General features: G+C 37.9%; 1 protein-coding gene across 2 annotated transcripts in view; it reads left to right on the forward strand.

Annotated features, from left to right (window-relative positions):
- The window catches only part of LOC114650766 (probable ribonuclease ZC3H12C), a 101,834-nt gene that overhangs the window by 68,750 nt on the left and 11,777 nt on the right, over positions 1-21,307 (forward strand). For both annotated transcript variants that reach the window (XM_028800606.2, XM_028800605.2), the window contains exons 3-4: positions 11,532-11,671; positions 20,485-20,719. In XM_028800606.2, coding sequence (XP_028656439.1) covers positions 11,532-11,671; positions 20,485-20,719 — 375 coding nt within the window. The remainder of the gene's footprint in view (positions 1-11,531; positions 11,672-20,484; positions 20,720-21,307) is intronic.

Genomic DNA, 21,307 nt, shown 5'->3' on the forward strand with positions numbered 1-21,307 from the left:
AATTGTCATTGGAGATCCTTGACCCATATACGCTTCAGTTTCATCCATAGCAATCATATTGGAGAGTTGGTATTTAGTAAAGTCTATGTTGTCAACAAAAGACTTAAATGCTAATGCACGTTTAGTAATTTCAGTGTCATCCAGCTTGAACAGTGTTGTTAATCTTCTTAGTGACGGATCATATCACCGAAGGAATCCATCCAGCCAGTGTTGTGATGCTTTGAAATTGGCTGGACCTAATTCTACCGGTATGTGAGGTGCCATTGCAAGAGCAAATGCTTGAATATCAGCCCTACGCACAACCAAAGCCTTTGCTCTCCTGTCAGCAATCCATTCACAGATGATGTCTTCCAGCTCAGTAAATAATGGTTGCCGATCTGATCCACACTTGCGCTTCTTAGCATGTCCCTCATCCATCTTGTGACTGAGGTTGTCATACTCTGCACGCCATTTTCGTACCATGCGGAGATCCAGCTTATGCTCCTTGCAAAAAGCTGTTAGATTCTTTCCCTGGGAGTTTTCCACGATCCCTTTTCTTGTACTCAACGGAGTAGCTGTTTCTTTTTGCACTCATCATGTCTGGGGGTAAAAATATTTATCTGATGTTATGCTGGACAAAAGACAATGTTTACTCTTTTAACTACTTGTAAAAGTACCTTTACCTTGTAACCAGGGCAGCTTCTAGGCTAAATACGGCAGCTCTCAGGACAGATGCAAAAACGGCAGATTAGCGGTAGGTGTTATTTTCCGGGGAGGACTTATATTAGCGTTACATCAGAAATTACTGCTAGGTCTTACTTTCGGGGAAACACGGTATAAGAACCTACAATTAGGAAGCTAGTCACTAAATTTTAATTCCTTGAAAAAGAACACCATTTGTAAAACTTGCAAGTTTTCAAATTATACAGTGCATCCGAAAAGTATTCACAGCGCATCAATTTTTCCACATTTTGTTATGTTACAGCTTTATTCCAAAATGGATTAAATTCATTTTTTTCCTCAGAATTCTACACACAACACCCCATAATGACAACGTGAAAAAAGTTTACTTGAGATTTTTGCAAATTTATTAAAAATAAAAAAATTGAGAAAGCACATGTACATAAGTATTCACAGCCTTTGCCATGAAGCTCAAAATTGAGCTCAGGTGCATCCTGTTTCCCCTGGTCATCCTTGAGATGTTTCTGCAACTTAATTGGAGCCCATCTGTGGTAAATTCAGTTGATTGGACATGATTTGGAAAGGCACACACCTGTCTATATAAGGTCCCATAGTGAAATCAAAGGAATTGTCTGTAGACCTCCGAGACAGGATTGTCTTGAGGCACAAATCTGGGGAAGGTTACAGAAGAATTTCTGCTGCTTTGAAGGTCCCAATGAGCACAGTGGCCTCCATCATCCATAAGTGGAAGAAGTTCAAAACCACCAGGACTCTTCCTAGAGCTGGCCGGCCATTTAAACTGAGCGATCGGGGGAGAAGGGCCTTAGTCAGGGAGGTGACCAAGAACCCGATGGTCACTCTGTCAGAGCTCCAGAGGTCCTCTGTGGAGAGGAGAACCTTCCAGAAGGACAACCATCTCTGCAGCAATCAGGCCTGTATGGTAGAGTGGCCAGACGGAAGCCACTCCTTAGTAAAAGGCACATGGCAGCCCGTTTGGAGTTTGCCAAAAGGCACCTGAAAGACTCTCAGACCATGAGAAAGAAAATTCTCTGGTCTGATGAGACAAAGATTGAACTCTTTGGTGTGAATGCCAGGCGTCATGTTTGGAGGAAACCAGGCACCGCTCATCACTAGGCCAATACCATCCTTACAGTGAAGCATGGTGGTGGCAGCATCATGCTGTGGGGATGTTTTTCAGCGGCAGGGACTGGGAGACTAGTCAGGATAAAGGGAAAGATGACTGCAGCAATGTACAGAGATATCCTAGATGAAAACCTGCTCCAGAGCGCTCTTGACCTCAGACTGGGGTGACGGTTCATCTTTCAGCAGGACAAAGACCCTAAGCACACAGCCAAGATATCAAAGGAGTGGCTTCAGGACAACTCTTTGAAAGTCCTTGAGTGGCCCAGCCAGAGCCCAGACTTGAATCCGATTGAACATCTTTGGAGAGATCTTAAAATGGCTGGGCACCGCCGCTTCCCATCCAACCTGATGGAGCTTTAGAGGTGCTGCAACGAGGAATGGGCGAAACTGGCCAAGGATAGGTGTGCCAAGCCTGTGGCATCATATTCAAAAAGACTTGAGGCTGTAATTGCTGCCAAAGGTGCATCGACAAAGTATTGAGCAAAGGCTGTGAATACATATACATGTACATGTGATTTCTCAGTTTTTTTATTTTTAATAAATTTGCAAAAACCTCAAGTAAACTTTTTTCACATTGTCATTATGGGGTGTTGTGTGTAGAATTCTGAGGAAAAAAATGAATTTAATCCATTTTGGAATAAGGCTGTAACATAACAAAATGTGGAAAAAGTGATGCGCTGTGAATACTTCCCGGATGCACTGTATATGCTACCTCATAGGTATTCTACCAGCTGCAGAAGTGCTTTGCTTACGTGTATGTTCTCCTGTGCATGCAGATGTGATCTTTGCCACTTTCAAATCCACTAAGCTGTGCTGTGACCAAATGTGTGTTTCGCAAAATCTAGGAGCAATGTGTGCTATTATTTCTCCTATGTATTTGTAAGAGTTATGATTGTATGTTTTGCACTAGAAGGCACTGTCCTATATTAATGTTTTGCATTTTACTTTTATTAGGAATTTGATGCCATGTTCCTTTTTAAAGTACTGCTTGGAACATGTTTTTTTTTCCAAATTAATTTGCCTGCAGAACTTGGTTGAGTACAGTATAATATTGTTTTACCAGTAAACCCCCGATTCTGTAAAGAATCGCAAATGCAAGAATGGCAATCAGTTTCTAATCATACGATCTGTGGAGGAATGAAAAACGATGTAGGGTGGGACCGTCCTGGTAAAGTTTTAATTGAATGAAATAAACACATTTGTACTAAAGCGGTTTCTTTGTGTGGGCGCCTTCGTTCATTGTGGTTATGCATACGGGCTCGTTTAATGACGTCCTTGCTTGTGGTGTTCCCGAAGCGCGTTGTAGGAGTCTCTGTGTATTGTTTTTATGCATGCGGTCTCGTCTTTGTTGTTCTGTGGCAGTGTCGTTAGGCTCCAGTCGTGTACTGTTAGGAATCATAATCCAACCAACTTTTAATATTGAATTACTGTGATGTGATTTCAATATACCACACTGCCTGCATTTGATTCTGCTCGAATGTAAACATCAACTATGTTTTGTTGAGTTAGCTTTCCTGCATTGATTAATGGATTAAACTCGTGTCTTACTGAGAGTCTGTAGGAAAATTATTCTTTCATTGATACACGCGATCTTTTCTGTGCTTGATTTTTTTAAAATCAGCAAATGCCAGCACTCCATCCTTCCTGGCCAGTTGGAAACAGAATGGGGTATGTCAAAGTATCAAGTTTAGGAAAACAAATGTCTATGCGTTGGAATTTAGGTTGGTTGTTTCCATCAGGACGTAAATGCAGGACAATATCGCGGTGAAACGGAGGCTCACCGTCTTTACTTTGAAACACAATTGCTACTTCATCAATAATGGGAACATTGTATCGTCTCGGATCCTTTTCTTTGTCCTTTATTAGCACTAAGGCAGTTTTAGTTGGTGCCACACCCTCCGCCTCGGCTTTTGTATTGGCTTCTTTTTCAACCTCATGTAGCATTTTTATAGAGTGAGCTAATGGGTGATTGTTTATGACTTCAGCTACGTTTCTCATTATCAGCTCTGTGCATTGCTTGTTTTCAGGAAGGTTCATTCGTTGATAAACTGCGTCATTTAAATCTAAGACGTAAATTTGGGCATATTTGCGGTCGTGATTTGGCTCAGGGTGCACAGTTCCAATCTGATGCAATATTTGTCCACACACGCGAAAGCAGTATGGGCCATTCCCAGGTGGTGGCTTGATATTAACCCCGGTAGATGCAAAAGCAAATGAACTATTGTAGGATCTAATGCATTCCATAAAGCTTTTACTTTTGGGTACATTGTTAGTCAAAAGCTTCCGTAAATATGCAGCCTAACTTGACCTTTTTGACAACAACATGTAAACTCATCAGTTGTACTGGCAGTTTTTTCTTTAAGGAAGTTAAGTGAATGACAATGACTGCAAATGACACTCATTAATCCCAATGAATTTTTATGAACAGTGGACTCATTATAGAATGCGTTCTCAGCTAACTGGCGGAATTGTTCAGCGGCTGTCCGTCGTTCCTGTCTTTGGCTTTTTCTTTGTTGGAATACTGAATGTCTTAAACCTTTTACACAACTTTGTAGCCTTTCTGCAGTTTCTTTTTGGATCCATGCCTCTCTGGCATCTGGTGTTGCAGAAGCGCGTTGTAGGTGCCTTCGTTCATTGTTTTTATCCATATGGGTTCGGTTGTGTATTTGTAATCGTTGAGCTCTTTGTTTTTGGACCTGTGACTCCTTTGCTTGTGCTGTTTCAGAGGTGCATTGTAGGCACCTTCGTTCATTGTTTTTATCCATACAGGCTCGTTTTTGTATTTCCGTTATTTGAGCTGTTTCTTTTTGGAGCCGTGACTTCTTTGCTTTTGGTGTTTCTGAAGTGCGTTGTAGGAGCCTCCGTTTATTGTTTTTATCCATGCGGTGTCATTTTTGTTTCTCTGTGGCCGTGTCGTTAGGTACAACTCTTACTTTTAATACTGAATTACTGTTATGTGATTGCACAGTGGATTAGAGCAGGTTTAGTTCACAGGTTGTGTTGTTTGGGTGCCACCTACTGACTCTGGGAAGCCGCTGGGTCTGACTCTGAGGCGCAGTGCGCATACGATGCGTCCGCTGTCCGTGCATAAATTAAACTGTGGTTTAGTAATATAGATTATTTGGTATGTCCTTTCCATGCTGTCTAGCCTGTAGTCAGTCATCCCAACTAATAGGGAAGCTATAGACTTGGGCAATGAGAGGAAGAGGAGCAGTTAACATTGCTTGCAATATATATATTTTTTTCTTGCTATGCAAAAGAAGGCTTCCCTTTTTTTAACTCCTATTTTCTTTTTTAGTTTTTGCACTTAGTGATTTTTTTTTTTTTTTTAAGTGACTAGCACATTCCAGCTGCCACATATGTATTCTGGCTCATCAACAAATGCACTGTCTTTGGCAGTCAGTCTTTATTTTATACACTTCTCGCAGCATGCATCATTGCAAAACACATTGCACTGATACTTCTGTTGTACATTTTTTCCCAACATTATCCTAAAATAGCTGTTTTAATACTAATTTATATCTGTTGTTAGAGGTTTTACAATGCTGCTCTTCCTGTTGTACCGTTTTGATTATTTGTGAAATGCCTTGAAACTTAGAAAGGTGCTATATAAATATATTATTATTACAGAAGCAGTTGCTTTACAGTTTATCCTGCCTAAATTTGTGCCTCTTGGGGCTGATTGTGGGTCCTTCAGAGAAACATCATGAAGCCGTCACTTCACTCTCTTGTCTAATGGAATGGCTTCCCATTAGTTATCGACATCAAAAATGAACATACATATGTATCACAAATGTATCATAGTTATGTGTTGCCTTTTTAAAAAAATCAAGTCTTTTTGTCAGTAAAGTAGAAATGAATAAATTACTACACTTTTTCAGCTTTATCTCCCTTCTTTCTCACACTCCAGAAGATGATGTTGTATTAGGACATCAGTTTTTTTTTCGTCTCTTGAATACTTGTTTTTACTGATTGGTATTTGAGTATGTAGTTTCCTATGGACATGATTAATCAGTACAGCTCTTTTCAGAATACCCAATCATTTTTGAAGGATAATATAAATGGATAATAATGGCAACAATAAATTTATTTTGTTCACTACTCTGTGTTCTTCACCAAAGCTTTGTTTTACAAATGAATTATCTAAACTTTGTTATTTATGCCTGAAACAAGAAAGACATTTTCGCCTTGTTATGCAGCATGCTGTTTATATTTCAGTTTTAAGCAGATAACCCAATGAGGCAGTTTGCCAGTTTTAAACGTGAGGCCACACAGGACTTGCTGGAAAGCAGTACTGAGTTGACCAGGTGCTGCATCACAGAGTACTGCCCAAGGCTGACAAGAGGGAGTCAGTGCTTTCGTTTTTTAGCTACATAACTGAGCAACACTCCTGGAGATATTATCATGTAATAAAAAACACAGGGCTCATGAATACAGGAATATTGGGAGAATCTCTAGTGTAAAGCCCTTGTTACAAAATGACTACCTCCAGACCTCTTAAGTGAAGTTAAACTGAAAACAAGAAAGGGGAATATTGGTTGCAGAGATGTAGCAATGGCCACTTGGTACAATGTAAAAAATGAAAATAAAAAGGTGGGAGGTAAAAATGAAGTGTATTGGACAACTGGGTGATGAAGCATCCCATTTAACAGAAGATTACACCAATGTAAAGTAGACCCAAGATACAGCAGTTTTCTTGTTTTGTCTGTTTGTTGTATTTGAGTCTGCCCTTTTTTATTGTTGTGTTTGTGAATGAGCCATTTTTGACACTTGAAGCTCTGTGGCAATTCTATTTCATGTATAAATCTTGGAATGTAAACAGCAGCAGATAACTGGAAGTGCATGTTTACATATAAAAAGTTGGGCATCCTCATTTTTAGGTTTGAATTTTTGCTCATGTTTTTCTGTAACTAATAATCAGTCTCCCCCACCCCCCAGACAGTCTACTAATACATCTTTTGTGCTAGCCATGTATTCTTGGCATAAGTCCGCGTTGATATGCTGCATAATTAAAAGATTACACATATACTAGTAAATAATGAGTAGTGTTGATAATGCCTAGTATCACTTCTAAGAACATTGTTTTAGCTTTACTTATTATAGGTGTATTTACTAGTTAGTTTAGTTTTAATTTAGGTACATTGTGAATGAGTAAAAACCAACAATACTTCATGAGAAAACATAATTTTTTACAAATCTATTAATGATTAGTGCACCTGGGAACTAAATAGTAATATAACCAGACTCTCTGCGATCCTTAGATTAAGTAGCTTTTGTAAATCAACAAATGGATGATGGATATTTTAGTGCCATCTCAGTTTCGCAGACGTGTCAGTTTTCTAAGTCCCCTTAATATTTATTTTGTTAATTTTTGTTAAACAGCCCTTTTTTTCTCTTCCACCGGTCACATAACTGATTTGCTTGGGCAGCTATTCTGTAGTTAATTAGATTGTATTTGGTGACCATTTCCACAACACCCACTACTGTGCATGCCTCAGTGTTCCCTCTGAATCATTGAGCCTGTTTAATAGTGATCGGTTTTGAATAAAAGGATCTTAATCTCAAGGTAAAAAGGCTATATTATTATTTGTGACACCTTAAAAGACTTCTGGTTTAGTGTCCCATTGTGGCTTTGGCATCTGTTCCTGCTCTCAATTTAGTGTTTATGTATTTTGCTGGTCATTTGTTTGTTTTCTTTAGCTTGCAGGACCAATTGCAGATAGTGTGCCTAATTCCAGTTTCCAATGAACTGGTTAGCTAAAATAACCTGTTGCAAGCTCATTGATTGGCTATGGACTAGGTATATGTTATTTGTATGAGTAATTAGGGGCCTGCCAGCACCAGTTTGTACAAAGAGAGATTATAATTTTATATATACCAACTGAGTTATCTCTCTATTATAAAAAGAAATCCTGTCCTGATAGTCTACGATACGTGATCATCTCAAAAGATAATTTAAAGACCTGCGAGACGAAAGAGACCTGCCACGGTGCGTCTCACGGGAACATACAACGAGAGTCTTGCAAGACACACCCTACTTACAAGCAATATCAAAAAAAACAAATCAGTAGTGTAAAGGCAGTCATGCAGCACACACAGCTCCAGGGCTCTCAGTGCATATAAAGTGTATAAGGTCAGTACGATAGAAATGAAATGAATAGGGTAGAAATAAAACGTTGACGATTAAACGAAGAAGAAAGAAAAGCGCGGAGGACAGAGACCCAAAAGTGATGGAGAGAAAAAAATTCTAAAAAGAAAAACAATAATCTAGGTTCAAATTTAGAAAATGAGGAACGTGATGATCAGCCCGGAACAAGTGAAATGGAAAAAAAAGCACGTCCAATCGGGCGCGGAGAAAAGAGACTCAAATGTGTTGAACAGAAAAAAGAGCAAAAAAGATTAATTGAGGTGCAAATTCAGAAAATAAGGAAAGTAATTATCAGCCTGGAACAAATGGAATTGAAAAAAAGCACGTCTAATCCGGCTCAGAATTAAAAGACAATGAGTAAAAGAAAATGGAACTTCATAAAGACGTTTACAAACGCTGACGCTAAACACATGCAGAGCAGGTTAGAGACTACGAAACCAGGGAAATTAGAAAGGCTCAAAAAAAAAACAAAAAAAAAACGGCGCTATACACATGTGGAGAAAGCTGCGACAGCAGCTACCCTAGCCGAACGCGAGCAGCGTTATACATCCTGCAAGAAAGAATTCAGCCACGCCCGTGGCCAGAAATAAAAGACAGGTATTGCTTTTACAACATCACGCGAGACCAGGCAGTGAGCCATCATTTAAAACAAGTCAACAGACCTCTATGCTAGCAGTTGTTGGATTGCTTTTGGCAGGCAAGCATCGTGTGCTTGGAACTCTTAAAACAACGACATGCGACAGGCAGAAGAGGCAGCTAGCAAGCAGCAAAAAGACAGCAAATGATTCAAAGGCATATCCTTAGCGTACGTTCAGCCGAAACACCCTTCACAACATGAGCAGTAGCCTATTACACGTCCGGGAAGAAAGAGATGTAAACACGCACGGGGCAGGAAATAAAGAAACAAGTATTGTTTTTATAAAAGTTTTTAAAGTAAAAGTGAAAATAATGCATATGTAACAATTCACAAGAAAATAACAATCTCTTTAAATTGTAGGTTGCCTGCCTAAGGTAAAGTCACCCCCGATGAATGGGAACGTGGGAATGAGGGGTCCTTTCATCGGATTAGCGCTATTTCAGATGTGGAATGGCAAAATGCTACATTTACCCCAGGAGTCAAAAACGTTCTGTCTAGCCCTTGTACAAAAACCTAGACAAAAGCTGGGGTATGACCTTGGTAACCCCATGGAACTGTGAGAGGAAAATAGCACGACTTTACAGACAAGAGTCCAATGCAGAACTCTACTTACTTTTTTACTTTGTAAAAAAAATTATTAACTGCCAATGATGTAGATCGTTTTGTCTGTGCTGAAATTCCAAACAGAGAAACCTATCCTGACCTCATTAAAAAGATTCAACATATTGGGACTCGCAAGATTACAAATATTGTTTTTACAGAAGTTCTGAAATAAAAGTGAAACTAATGAAATAGCAGCAATTCAAAGAAAAAAATCTTAAAAGTGTGTATCCGGAAAACCAAACACGGGGGTTGTCGAGCGAAGCGAGCAGGGGGCGAAGCTCCCTAGTTAAATAAAATGTTATGATCATTTCAAACAAAAGTGAACCTCTACCAAAGGTTGGAACAAGTGAAATATCAGTAAAATATTGTCATTGTACTGCATTGTAAACTACTTTTGCTTTCTTGTCCTTTTCCAGAACTGGCTAAATCATCTTTATTGATGATTACTGTACTGCAATATAATTTAACTGGCTGTTTCTCCAACTCCATTTGATAGGAGTGCTTGAAGGGGTAAACAAAGAAGATTTTAGTGGATGCAAAGCAATTCAGGGCTTTTTTCTCTCCAATGGTGAATTAACATGGAACCTTTTTTGGTGTTTGTCAACTAAGTATTGTTCAACATATTGTGCTCTGTAAGAAAATGAAACTATTGCAGAAATAGAAAGTTAATGGACTATGTATACCTGATGGTAATGAATATTAATGTACCTCCAGAAGTATAAAATGGACATTTCTACATATGGAAACATTATTTTAAATATGAAGTATTGTAATCTCAATTATTGAGAGCCCTACTACAAACATTAATGGCCATCTGATGAGGCTTCTCCAAAGCTTACAATAAATTTAGTCGGTGTACCAATCTTGTGTTGAGTACCATAATCAAGTATTCTCAGTCTTACTGTGGTATATGTTGAGATATGTATAATCCACTATTAAAAATAAAATTTATGTGTAATTAAGTCAGGGTTTCTTCCTTTCAGGTGTAAATATTTGACACACTTTGCCTATAAAGATATGATTTTTTTCCCCCCAATTTCTGTGAAATAAAAAGGGAAAACTACATTTAAATCTACTTAGAAATAAAAAAATGACACTCAATAGTATAAAATAGAAAATCTTAATGTTATTACATCATGACCAAATTTTTGGCATTAGACTGAGCCTTAGTCTTAGCCTTAGAGTTTAGTGAGGATTCAGCAGTTCCTATCCCTATTGGTTATAGAAGATACATATATTTTATATATTGTGACACGTGAGTTGCTGCCTTGCACCCAAAAGACGAGACTGAGTCTAAGGATTTCAGGAAAATCAGCTTTATACAGCTTGAAACAGTAATAGCAAGGTTATTTATTACAGTGGGAGCTACCACTCTACTACACACACAGTGCAAATGGGTAGGGCCAGGGCCAAGTCATTGGTCAAGTTATAGTGTTCCTTGCATCACCCATCGGGTGATAGACGCATTGCACGAGGAGGCAGCGAGCTTGCCGTTGCCTCTGTGGTGCTGTGAACCTGTGGCCTCAGCAATGGACAAGGAACCCACGACAGACGTGTCAATCGAGTTTTGGCGTGTCACCCTGTTGGGGAGTATCTCGAAAGAGTTAAAAAAAATCTCACAATATTTTAGAGGAACAGCAGATATTTAATGTATTGGTTTGCTGTCTTTGCCACCAAATCCATTTCTAAAAATTACTGTTGGATACAACCCTGCTTATGAGAAAACCCAATGGGGAGCCCAAAAACAATCCAACATCATTGGTTTGCACATAATCCTTGGTGCTAGCTTGGGGAAGAAAGAAATAAGACACATTTTTTTCCTGGAAGCCAGTTAGAATGTTGCATTCTCTTTAATAGTAAATTGTAAGTGTAGAGCCAAATATAATAATGCATTTATATCATTCCCTTATAGGTCAGGATGGAAAGAATAATAGTTGTATGTCAGCTTTAATCACAACATACCAGATGTGGTAAGATGACATTAAAGACATCAAGAATGGTTTCTGGTTCTGTGATAACTTGCAGAGTTAAAATAGTTATATTTGCATTGACTGAACAATGTTTTTTATTTAAAGGCAGGTTTAAAGGACCAAGTGTTTTGTAAATAAGGGCACCATTTGAGCAAAATACAACTAGTAAGAATATTTAGTTGACTAGTAACAATATTTAGTTAGGTAAAAACACTCTTACAAAAAACAGTGCACTGTATATCAAGGAAAATATTGTGTTATTTATAAGTATTTAAAGAAAACATTTTTATTATAATTTTAAAGCATAAATATTTAATACCTGTTCACCCTTGACCGTAAGATTCATATTCCATTATTGTATTCTTTTCAGCCACGGTAACAAGGAAGTGTTTTCCTGTCATGGAATTAAACTAACAGTGGACTGGTTTTTAGACCGCGGCCATAAAGACATTACAGTTTTTGTTCCTGCCTGGCGAAAAGAACAATCAAGACCTGATGCTCTTATCACAGGTAATTTTTTTTTTTATTCAGTCTTATTTTTTTTCTGGTGTACAATGCTAATGTGAAATATAAAAAGACATTAAAGATTAGAAAGAGAATTTTTTTAACATCAAATTCAAATGTAATGCAGTATGGTGTTCTGCCACGACAGGTTACAACCGGGACACCAATGTATTAGAAAGGTGCATGAGTAGGTTATTCGAGAAATGTTTAGTCTAGGCTATGAGGGGTTGGGGGGGTTCCAGGGAGTTTAGGACAGGTCATGTTTAGAACTGTACATGGAGGAATAAAGAGTACTGTAGAAATAAAAATGCATAGTAATGTAAATTCTAACCCAGTGCTTAAATGCTAAAATAAACTGAATAACATATTAAAAATAGCTTGCCTTAATGCTAGAGGTATCAAAAATAAAACGAGTTGGAGTTGTATGTAGCTGAGCATAATTATGATATAACAATAATGGAAACATGGCTAAATATCAAAGATGGGGATGAGTATAACATAGAGGGAAAGATAGTCACAACAGCAGAGGTGGTGTTTTTTTTTTTGTTTGTTAAACAGAATTTAAATACAAGTCCTCTTCTGCTGGACGATGAGCTCCATTTTGGTGAGGACTTCACCTAGACAGCTTTAAGAAAAGAGGCCTTATTTTATGAGTGTGTTATAGACTACCTAATGCAGACAGTAATTTCAATGCACATCTATTGAGTAATATTAAAAAGGCAAGGATACTATAGGCATGGGGGAGTTTTTAGAAGTAATAATGTATTTTAACACAGTATGTGGGGATTCTCCGACTGGCTGCCAATCTGAATTGACCAATTTTCATTACATAAAGTCTTGATCGGTGATTGGTAACTTGGCCAATCACAAAAAATGGATCTTTTCAGTCCCTACTTTTCTTAGCTTTACGGTAAAGGAGCACAACAAATACATTACATGAGTTATCATGGTGATTGAGTCAGTGTGCCCTTTTTTTTCTTTTTTTTTTGTTTGGGAGAAAACTTCCTGCAGGCTTATTTTAGTGTAGGAGGTATTTTCTGCAAAAAACGAAATTATAAAATGCAATTTGCTTTTCATATGCAATTTCATTTTCAGGATCTATGTGCAAGAATGCTGCAAAAATTAAAAATAAAATGAAATAACACCATTTGAAATTTCATTTTCAAAGACTACACACAAGAATGCTGCAAAAATACAAAGTAAAATGAAATAACCCCATTTGCAATTTCATTTTCAGCCTGAACAGCAATGAAGCTGCAAAAATGAAAAGTAAGACACATTTCCCACTTTGCATTTTTATTTTCAAGTTCTCGGCCTGCAAATAACATGGGTCAGTGGTGTTTGGCTTTACTGTAGTGCCACTTCGATCGATAGAATGTTTCTTATTTTGACTGTGTTTAATTCACGTGATTTTGATCTTTTCACCCCCATACTGCGAGCTTCACAGCGAAGCCATCTCACAAAATCCAAAGACCATCCATAATTGTAGTTCTGAAGTAATTAATGCATATTTAATCACAATATTTAACATGAAATTAGCCTTTATTACATCATAATTTACATTTATTTACACTGAAGTGCAAACAGGATGCTTTGTATTTTTGTAATATTATAGTGTAGCATCTCCAGGACCAGATAATATTTAATATTTAAGTAGGCCAGCGAGTACATAATATAAATCGTTGGACTGAAAAATGGCAAATATTATCCTGTTACATAAAAAGGGTGACTGGGAAGATCTAAGCAACTATAGGCCAGTAAGCTTAACATGCATCACAGGAAAATTAATAGAGAATTCTTCAGGATAAGATTGAGCAACACATGGCAAGAAAAGGAGTTTTACTGAACAGTCAGCATGGTTCAAACGAGGCAGGACATGTTGTAACAACATGCCAGAATTCAATAAGGAAGCAAAAGAATATGAAGCATATGATATTATTTATCTTGACTTTCAGAAAGCATTTGATAAGATCCATCCTTTAGGTTGGACATCCAAACTAAAAGAAGTGGTAGTACACGGTATTTGCAGATGAGTGCAAAATTGGCTCAGACACAGGAAGCAGGAGGTTATAGTGTGAGGAGCCCTTTTTAGAACTGGCTAATGTTAAGAGTGGTGTTCCACAGGGGTCAGTGCTAAGGATGCTGCTATTATTAATATATATAAATGATTTTGATAGGAATATAAGTAACATGCTGGTTAAGTTTGCAGATGACACCAAATAGGTGAATTGGCAGATAATCTGGAATCCATTGAATCATTACAGGGGGGCTTGGTCAACATACAGGCTTGAGCAGATTTGAGGCAGATGAAATTTAATGCAAGTAAATGTAAAGTGTTAACATTTAGGAAGTAAAAATGTTAGGTTTGAATACATAATGAGAGGCCTGAAAATCAAAGTACTCCTTATCAGAAGGATTTAGAAGTCGTAGTGGACTGTACACTATCAACTTCCAGACAGTGTTCAGAAGCTATTATGAAGGCTAACAGAATATTAGGTTATATAGCACAATGTGTACAGTACAAGTCCGAAGAGATAATAATGCTCAAGCTTTATGTACTGGTGAGGTCTCGTCTGGAGTACTGTGTAGAGAGTACTAGAAAAAGTAAGATGAGACATGATTGAAGTGTTTAAAATTATGAAGGGAATTCGTACAGTTGATTGAGACTGTTAATTTAAAATCAGTTCATCAAGAACACGGGGACACAGTTGGAAACCTGTTAAGGGTAAATTTCACATAAACATTAGGAAGTTTTTCTTTGCACAGAGAACCATAAGGAGTAAGCTGCCAAGTAATGTGGTAGACAGTATGACTTTAGAGAGTTTTAAAACAACAGCTCTTTTTTTTTTTTTTTTTTTTTAGAAGAATTAGGTGCATAGCACTGGGGTAATTTATTGGGCTGAATGGCCTGTTTTCATCTAGATTGTTCTAATGTTCTACCAGTAAATTAATTTAAAAAAACAAATAGATAAATGGCAGTTAAATACAGTTAAACTGTTTAACATTAGATGACAAAGTCTTACATGTTGTGACAGTAGGCTTTATGTGTCAGAGTTTTTACCCTTCTTGCACAGTTTCTTCAATAGCTACCTGGAGTAGGTGTAAACCAGCATGTGAGGCTAGCTAAGCTAAAAAAAAAGTTTTTCAGATTTGTTTTACATTGGTTCCTTCCTCATTTTTTGGAGTCAGCAATATATTGGAAGAGGGTAGCAGGGAATTGTAGCAAGTAAGGAAGCTAGAATTTACAATATTCCCACAGTCAGAAGGATTACAGTTGGTTTTAGCAAGCCAAAGTTAAGTAAAATAAGATGGTCGGTGGTGTGAGGTGTGACAGTTCTACTGATCCTATGGTTACCAACCATAAGTGCCATACTTCACAACTTTTCCAGCAATTTTTTAGTCATAGACATCATTTAATTTAAGTTGGTGGTTTGGTTTTGTTTCAAGTTGCAGGTGTGGGCTTATGTGTATGTCAGAGCCAAAAACCAGTAAATTCTCACCCAAAAGTACAATGCCATTGATGATGTCCTATGGAAAGAAGGACCCCAAAAGTTTTGGAGCATGTAAGCAGAAGTGAGTCTCGTCTCCCTGGTATCTGTTTGTTTTAACACAATTGAATTGAATGAGGAAAATGAAAGGACAGATGTTGCATCTAAACTGTCATACCTGCAAAGACTTTGAACATTCACTGGCGCTCTTAGACAGCATGCAGTCGGCTGTCAAAATGAGACAAGTTTGTAATACTTTGGAAATCTGAAATTGTACTTAAAAACGTCTGCACAGAGTTATGAATGTTGTCATCCCCTCCAATTCTTGATCTTGTAATCTATCATCCTTGAGGCAATGAGGTCCAGCAACTGCAGTTGTTGAGCTCGATATCCTCTTCCTGTACAAGTCACATAATGTGCCATCGACTTTACTTGGAAGAGTAACAGTGGAACAGAGTGCCAAAGTGGGATACAGAGGAAAGGAATAGAATAGAGGAGGGTCGGTAACAATTCATAATGATTACGGAGCCTTTATTTTTGAATAATTAAATGGGATGCACAAACCACTGTGTTTCTTCGTGCTGGTCCCAAGCCCGGATAAATGGGGAGGGTTACGTCAGGAAGGGCATCCGGTGTAAAATTTTGCCAAATCAATATGCGGATAACAATACAAATTTCCATACTGGATCGGTCGAGCCCCGGGTTAATATTAACCGACACCAGTACTGTTAGCCAACAGGGTGCCAGACTATCAAGCGAGGTGCTGGCGGAAATTGGGCTACTGTTGGCTGAAGAAGAGGGGGGAGACGTGTCCGGAGGCAGGAGGAGAGAAGGAAAGTAAAGAGAGTGGAACTGAGGGTAGGAACTTTGAATGTTGGCAGTATGACTGGTAAGGGGAGAGAGTTAGCAGATATGATGGAAAGAAGGAAGGTTGATATATTGTGCGTGCAAGAGACTAGATGGAAGGGGAGTAAGACCAGGTGGATTGGAGTTGGATTCAAATTGTTCTATCATGGTGTGGATGGGAGGAGAAATGGGGTAGGAGTTATTCTGAAGGAATAGTATGCCAAGAGTGTTTTGGACATGAAAAGAGCGTCAGGCAGAGTAATGATTATGAAGCTGGAAATTGGAGGTGTGATGATGAATGTTGTTAGTGCATATGCACCGCAAGTTGGGTGGGCAATGGGTGAGAAAGAAGATTTTTGGAGTGAGTTGGATGAAGTGATGAACAGTGTACCCAAGGGACAGAAAGTGGTGATTGGAGCGGATTTCAATTGACATGTTGGTGAAGGGAACAGTGGTGATGAGGAGGTGATGAGTAGGTATGGTGTCAAGGAGAGGAATGGAGAAGGTCAGAGGATAGTGGATTTGCCAAAAGGATGGACATGGCTGCTGTGAATATGTATTTTAAGAAGAGGGAGGACATAGGGTTACGTACAAGAGTGGAGGAAGATGCACACAGGTAGATTTACATCCTATGCAGAAGAGTTGATCTGAAGGAGATTGAAGACTGCAAAGTAGTGGCAGGGGAAAGTAGTTAAGCAGCATAGGATGGTGGTCTGTAGGATGACGTTGGAGATCAAGAAGAGGAAGAGAGTGAGGGCAGAGCCAAGGATCAAATGGTGGAAGTTGAAAAAGGAAGACTGCAAGGTTGAGTTTGGGGAGGAGGTGAGACAGGCACTGGGTGGCAATGAAGTTACCAGACAGCTGGGAAACTACAGCAGATATAGTAAGGGTGACAGCAAGAAGGGTGCTTGGCGTGACATCTGGAAAGAGGAAGGAGGAAAAGGAAACCTGTTGGTGGAATGAGGAAATACAGGAGAGTATACAGAGGAAGAGGATGGCAAAGAAGAAGTGGGATAGTCAGAGAGATGCAGAAAGTAGACAAGAGTACAAGGAGATAAGGCGCAAGGTGAAGAGAGAGGTGGCAAAGGCTAAAGAAAAGGCGTATGATGAGTTGTATGAGAGGTTGGACACTAAGGAGGGAGGAAAGGACCTGTACCGATTGGCTAGACAGAGGGACCGAGCTGGGAAAGCTATGCAGCAGGTTAGGGTGATAAAGGATAAAGATGGAAACATACTCACAAGCGAGGAGTGTGTTGAGTAGATGGAAGAGTACTTCGAGAGGCTGAAGAATGAAGAGAACTAGAGAGAGAAGAGGTTAGATGATGTGGAGATAGTGAATCAGGAAGTGGAACAGATTAGCAAGGAGGAAGTAAGGACAGCTATGAAGAGGATGAACAATGGAAAGGCCGTTGGTCCAGATGACATACCTATGAAAGCATGGAGGTGTTTAGGAGTGATGGGAGTGGAGTTTTTAACCAGATTATTTAATGGAATCTTGGGAAGTGAGAGGATGCCTGAGGAGTGGAGAAGTAGTGTACTGGTGCCGATATTTAAGAATAAGGGGGATTTGCAGGACTGCAGTAACTACAGGGGAATAAAATTGTTGAGCCACAGCATGAAGTTATGGGAAAGAGTAGTGGAAGCTAGGTTAAGAAGTGAGGTGATGATTAGCGAGCAGCAGTATGGTTTCATGCCAAGAAAGAGCACCACAAATCCAATGTTTGCTTTTTGGATGTTGATGGAGAAGTTTAGAGAAGGCCAGATGGAGTTATATTGCGTCTTTGTGGACCTGGAGAATGCTCTAGAGAGGAGAGGAATGAAGGTCAGTAGAAACAAGACAGATTACATGTGTGTAAATGAGAGAGAGGTCAGTGGAATGGTGAGGATGCAGGGAGTAGAGTTGGCGAAGGTGGATGAGTTTAAATACTTGGGATCAACAGTACAGAGTAATGGGGATTGTGGAAGAGAGGTGAAAAAGAGAGTGCAGTCTGGGTGGAATGGGTGGAGAAGAGAGTCAGGAGTAATTTGTGACAGACGGGTATCAGCAAGAGAGAAAGGGAAGGTCTACAGGACGGTAGTGAGACCAGCTATGTTATATGGGTTGGAGACGGTGGCACTGACCAGAAAGCAGGAGACAGAGCTGGAGGTGGCAGAGTTAAAGATGCTAAGATTTGCACTGGGTGTAACGAGGACAGATAGGATTAGAAATGAGTATATTAGAGAGTCAGCTCAAGTTGGACGGTTGGGAGACAAAGTCAGAAAGGCGAGATTGCGCTGGTTCGGACATGTGCAGAGGAGAGATGCTGGGTATATTGGGAGAAGGATGCTAAGGATAGAGCTGCCAGGAAAGAGGAAAAGAGGAAGGCCTAAGTGAAGGTTTATGGATGTGGTGAGAGAGGACATGCAGGTGATGGGTGTAACAGAGCAAGATGCAGAGGACAGAAAGATATGGAAGAAGATGATCCGCTGTGGCAACCCTTAACGGGAGCAGCCGAAAGAAGAAGAAGAAATAACAAAAGGAGTCTTGGTAATAAAGACCTAAGCAGCAACTCTGGACTAATGTAGTGAGTCTTCAGCCTGAGTTTAAATGCTGAGACCAAAAGAGAATCACATACTTGGGAAGGCAATCATTTTATAGTAAGGAATTTTATAACTAAAACTTCCCCTGTAGTTTTGTTTATCTTACAATTTTTAGAAGATTAGTATCTTTTCCTAGGGTAAACTCCATAATACATGTTTGTTAAGTTTTGTTAAGTGTACAGACCTAAAGTCATTTAAAGATCAATATGTTAGAACCAGGATTCTGAAACTGGCTCTAAATTTAACTGAAAATCATGGTGGAGAGTTCATAACAGGACTTACACTGCTGTATTTCCTATCTCATTAATAACTTTTGCTGTAGCAATTGACTGAAAAATGAAAACTATAAAATGAAACAATTTTAAAAGTGGCAAATTGTCCATAAAGCAGTTTTTGGTTAGTGTAGCAGTATGAGTGCTGAATAATATCCTTGTGTCAAAAGGTAAAATTTAAATTGCATGCTGATTTAACAAAACAAATAATGATTTTAAAGACAACAAAAACATTTTCAGTTAATAAGGAAGTGTGGAATAATAAACTGCAATTTCAAGATGTCAGTGTTGTTCACCAAAAATAATCCCAGTTTTATATAGTAGCTTAGAAGTGTACTATTAACCTTGCATCAGTTTATATACAGAGGTTAATGTAACCCAAGTTCCCAGTATAAATTAATTTTGTGAGAAAACACTAGGTAAAAATAGAAACACTGAAGTTATTCTTTAAATTCAGATGCTGATACATATACAGAAAGTATATGTACTGTGTCAGATATTAGAAACAAACAATAGCGCACATTCAAAAAAATGTTTTCAGTTAAAAAAAAGAAATGAAACATGATGCTTGGTCTAAACTGTTTTTCATCATTACCGTATACTGATAATGATTTTACATTAAATACGTATTCTTAAAAGAATTTGGAAATGAGGAACATAGTTTTTTCTCTTGCAAGTAAATTTTTGTTTTTAAACTTTCAAAGTGAACTATTAAAATGTGTACTATAAACTGATGAATTTTATTTATTCATTTAAAAAAAAAAAAAATTCAAACAAGAGTTTTTTGTGTTTCTGACTGGGTAGTTAAAGCAGCCATCTGCATAAGAACAGGTTAGCCCAGACTAAACCTGATTGGTGTGAATATTTAACCTTCTACCTGCCACCAATCATAGCTGGATTTATTGCATAATTTTGTTTTCCATACATCAAATAATTTCTACTGAAAAAGCATGGGCAAAGACTTCTCAGACATGCTTTGACTACATTCAAGGAGTTATAAAGCACATTAATGGGTCATATTGTTTAACTTATATTCTGCATTTGCGGAGTCTGTGCAAAATGTAACTGATTTAAAAGCATAGCATAAAAATTAAAGACTGCTGTACATTTGTTGAAAAATACAAGGAACTGCTTAGGTTCATATTCTGCCAGCCACTGCACAGATCTTCCTGTTCTTTCCATTTCAGAAAAAGTAATTTTTTCAGTTTGAATGCATTATGATCACATGCTTTATTGAGATTAATAAAAGGCAGATTTCATTGTACGTTTGTTAGTTGGAAGTATAATTCTTTGTCTTGATGTTAAATCTGGTAATTGAGTAAAACAATATTAACATTCCAAAACCTATTTAATATGGCAACAGCGGCCAGTAGAACATTATATTTGTTTGAAGTGATTTGAATACTTATAACACTGTGCTTACCTTTAAATATGATTAGGAAGTAATAGAGGCTTAGTTTAGCTAACTTTAGAAGTCCATTGGAAGAATTAGAAAAATATAATTAAATGCAACTAAACCAGCATATAGTTTTTGTTTTGCACATAAATCATTTAAATGTACATAATGCAAATTTATTTGAATATGTGTATTGATGTTTGACTTTACAATTATGTATTTTCTCCACTGCAACAGACCAGGAAATCTTAAGAAGATTAGAAAAAGAGAAAATTTTGGTCTTCACCCCTTCCCGCCGTGTGCAGGGTCGAAGAGTTGTCTGTTATGATGACCGATTCATAGTGAAGCTTGCCTATGAGTCTGATGGTATCATTGTATCAAATGACAACTACAGAGATTTGGCCAATGAAAAACCAGAATGGAAGAAGTTTATTGACGAGCGACTACTTATGTATTCCTTTGTTAATGACAAGTGAGTAAACTTTACTTCTCTAATCAGACATAACCTCTAGGGTTTTGGAAAAACAAAATTAAAAAAGTCAATTTAAAAGAAAAGAATATTTGAATATGGTCACATTTTCCTTGAAGAAAAGATGATAGGCAATGACCTGTTTTGTTACTATATGGGTAATGATTCAAATCTAGTCTCTTGGTTTAGGGCACAGTTTTACATAGTGTTTTTAGAGATCATTCTTTCAGTATTAATTTCAAATTGGTTATTAGTATAAATAGTTCCAAATGTCACAAGTAAGTTTGTGTTGTGAACCATGTACATTAATAACATAAAAACATCTTGATGCAAAAAGATACATTACTAAAAGTTGCATGTTTCTTCTAATTTCTAAACTTAACTGTTTCTTGAACCTCCTCAGTAATTGTGCTGCTAGATTAAGATGCACTTTGTCTTCCCTTTATAAAGTTACTTTGAAACACAATCTGTTCATTTTTTTTTACCTGGAAAAAAAATTATTGAAAAATATATTATGAAAAAAGAAATTCACAAGGTTAACTAAATATATACTGTGGACATCTAATTTATATTGAAAGAGAAAATGTGGCA

Source organism: Erpetoichthys calabaricus, chromosome 4, assembly GCF_900747795.2.
Source record: "Erpetoichthys calabaricus chromosome 4, fErpCal1.3, whole genome shotgun sequence".
In the NCBI taxonomy this organism is placed as follows: domain Eukaryota; kingdom Metazoa; phylum Chordata; class Cladistia; order Polypteriformes; family Polypteridae; genus Erpetoichthys; species Erpetoichthys calabaricus.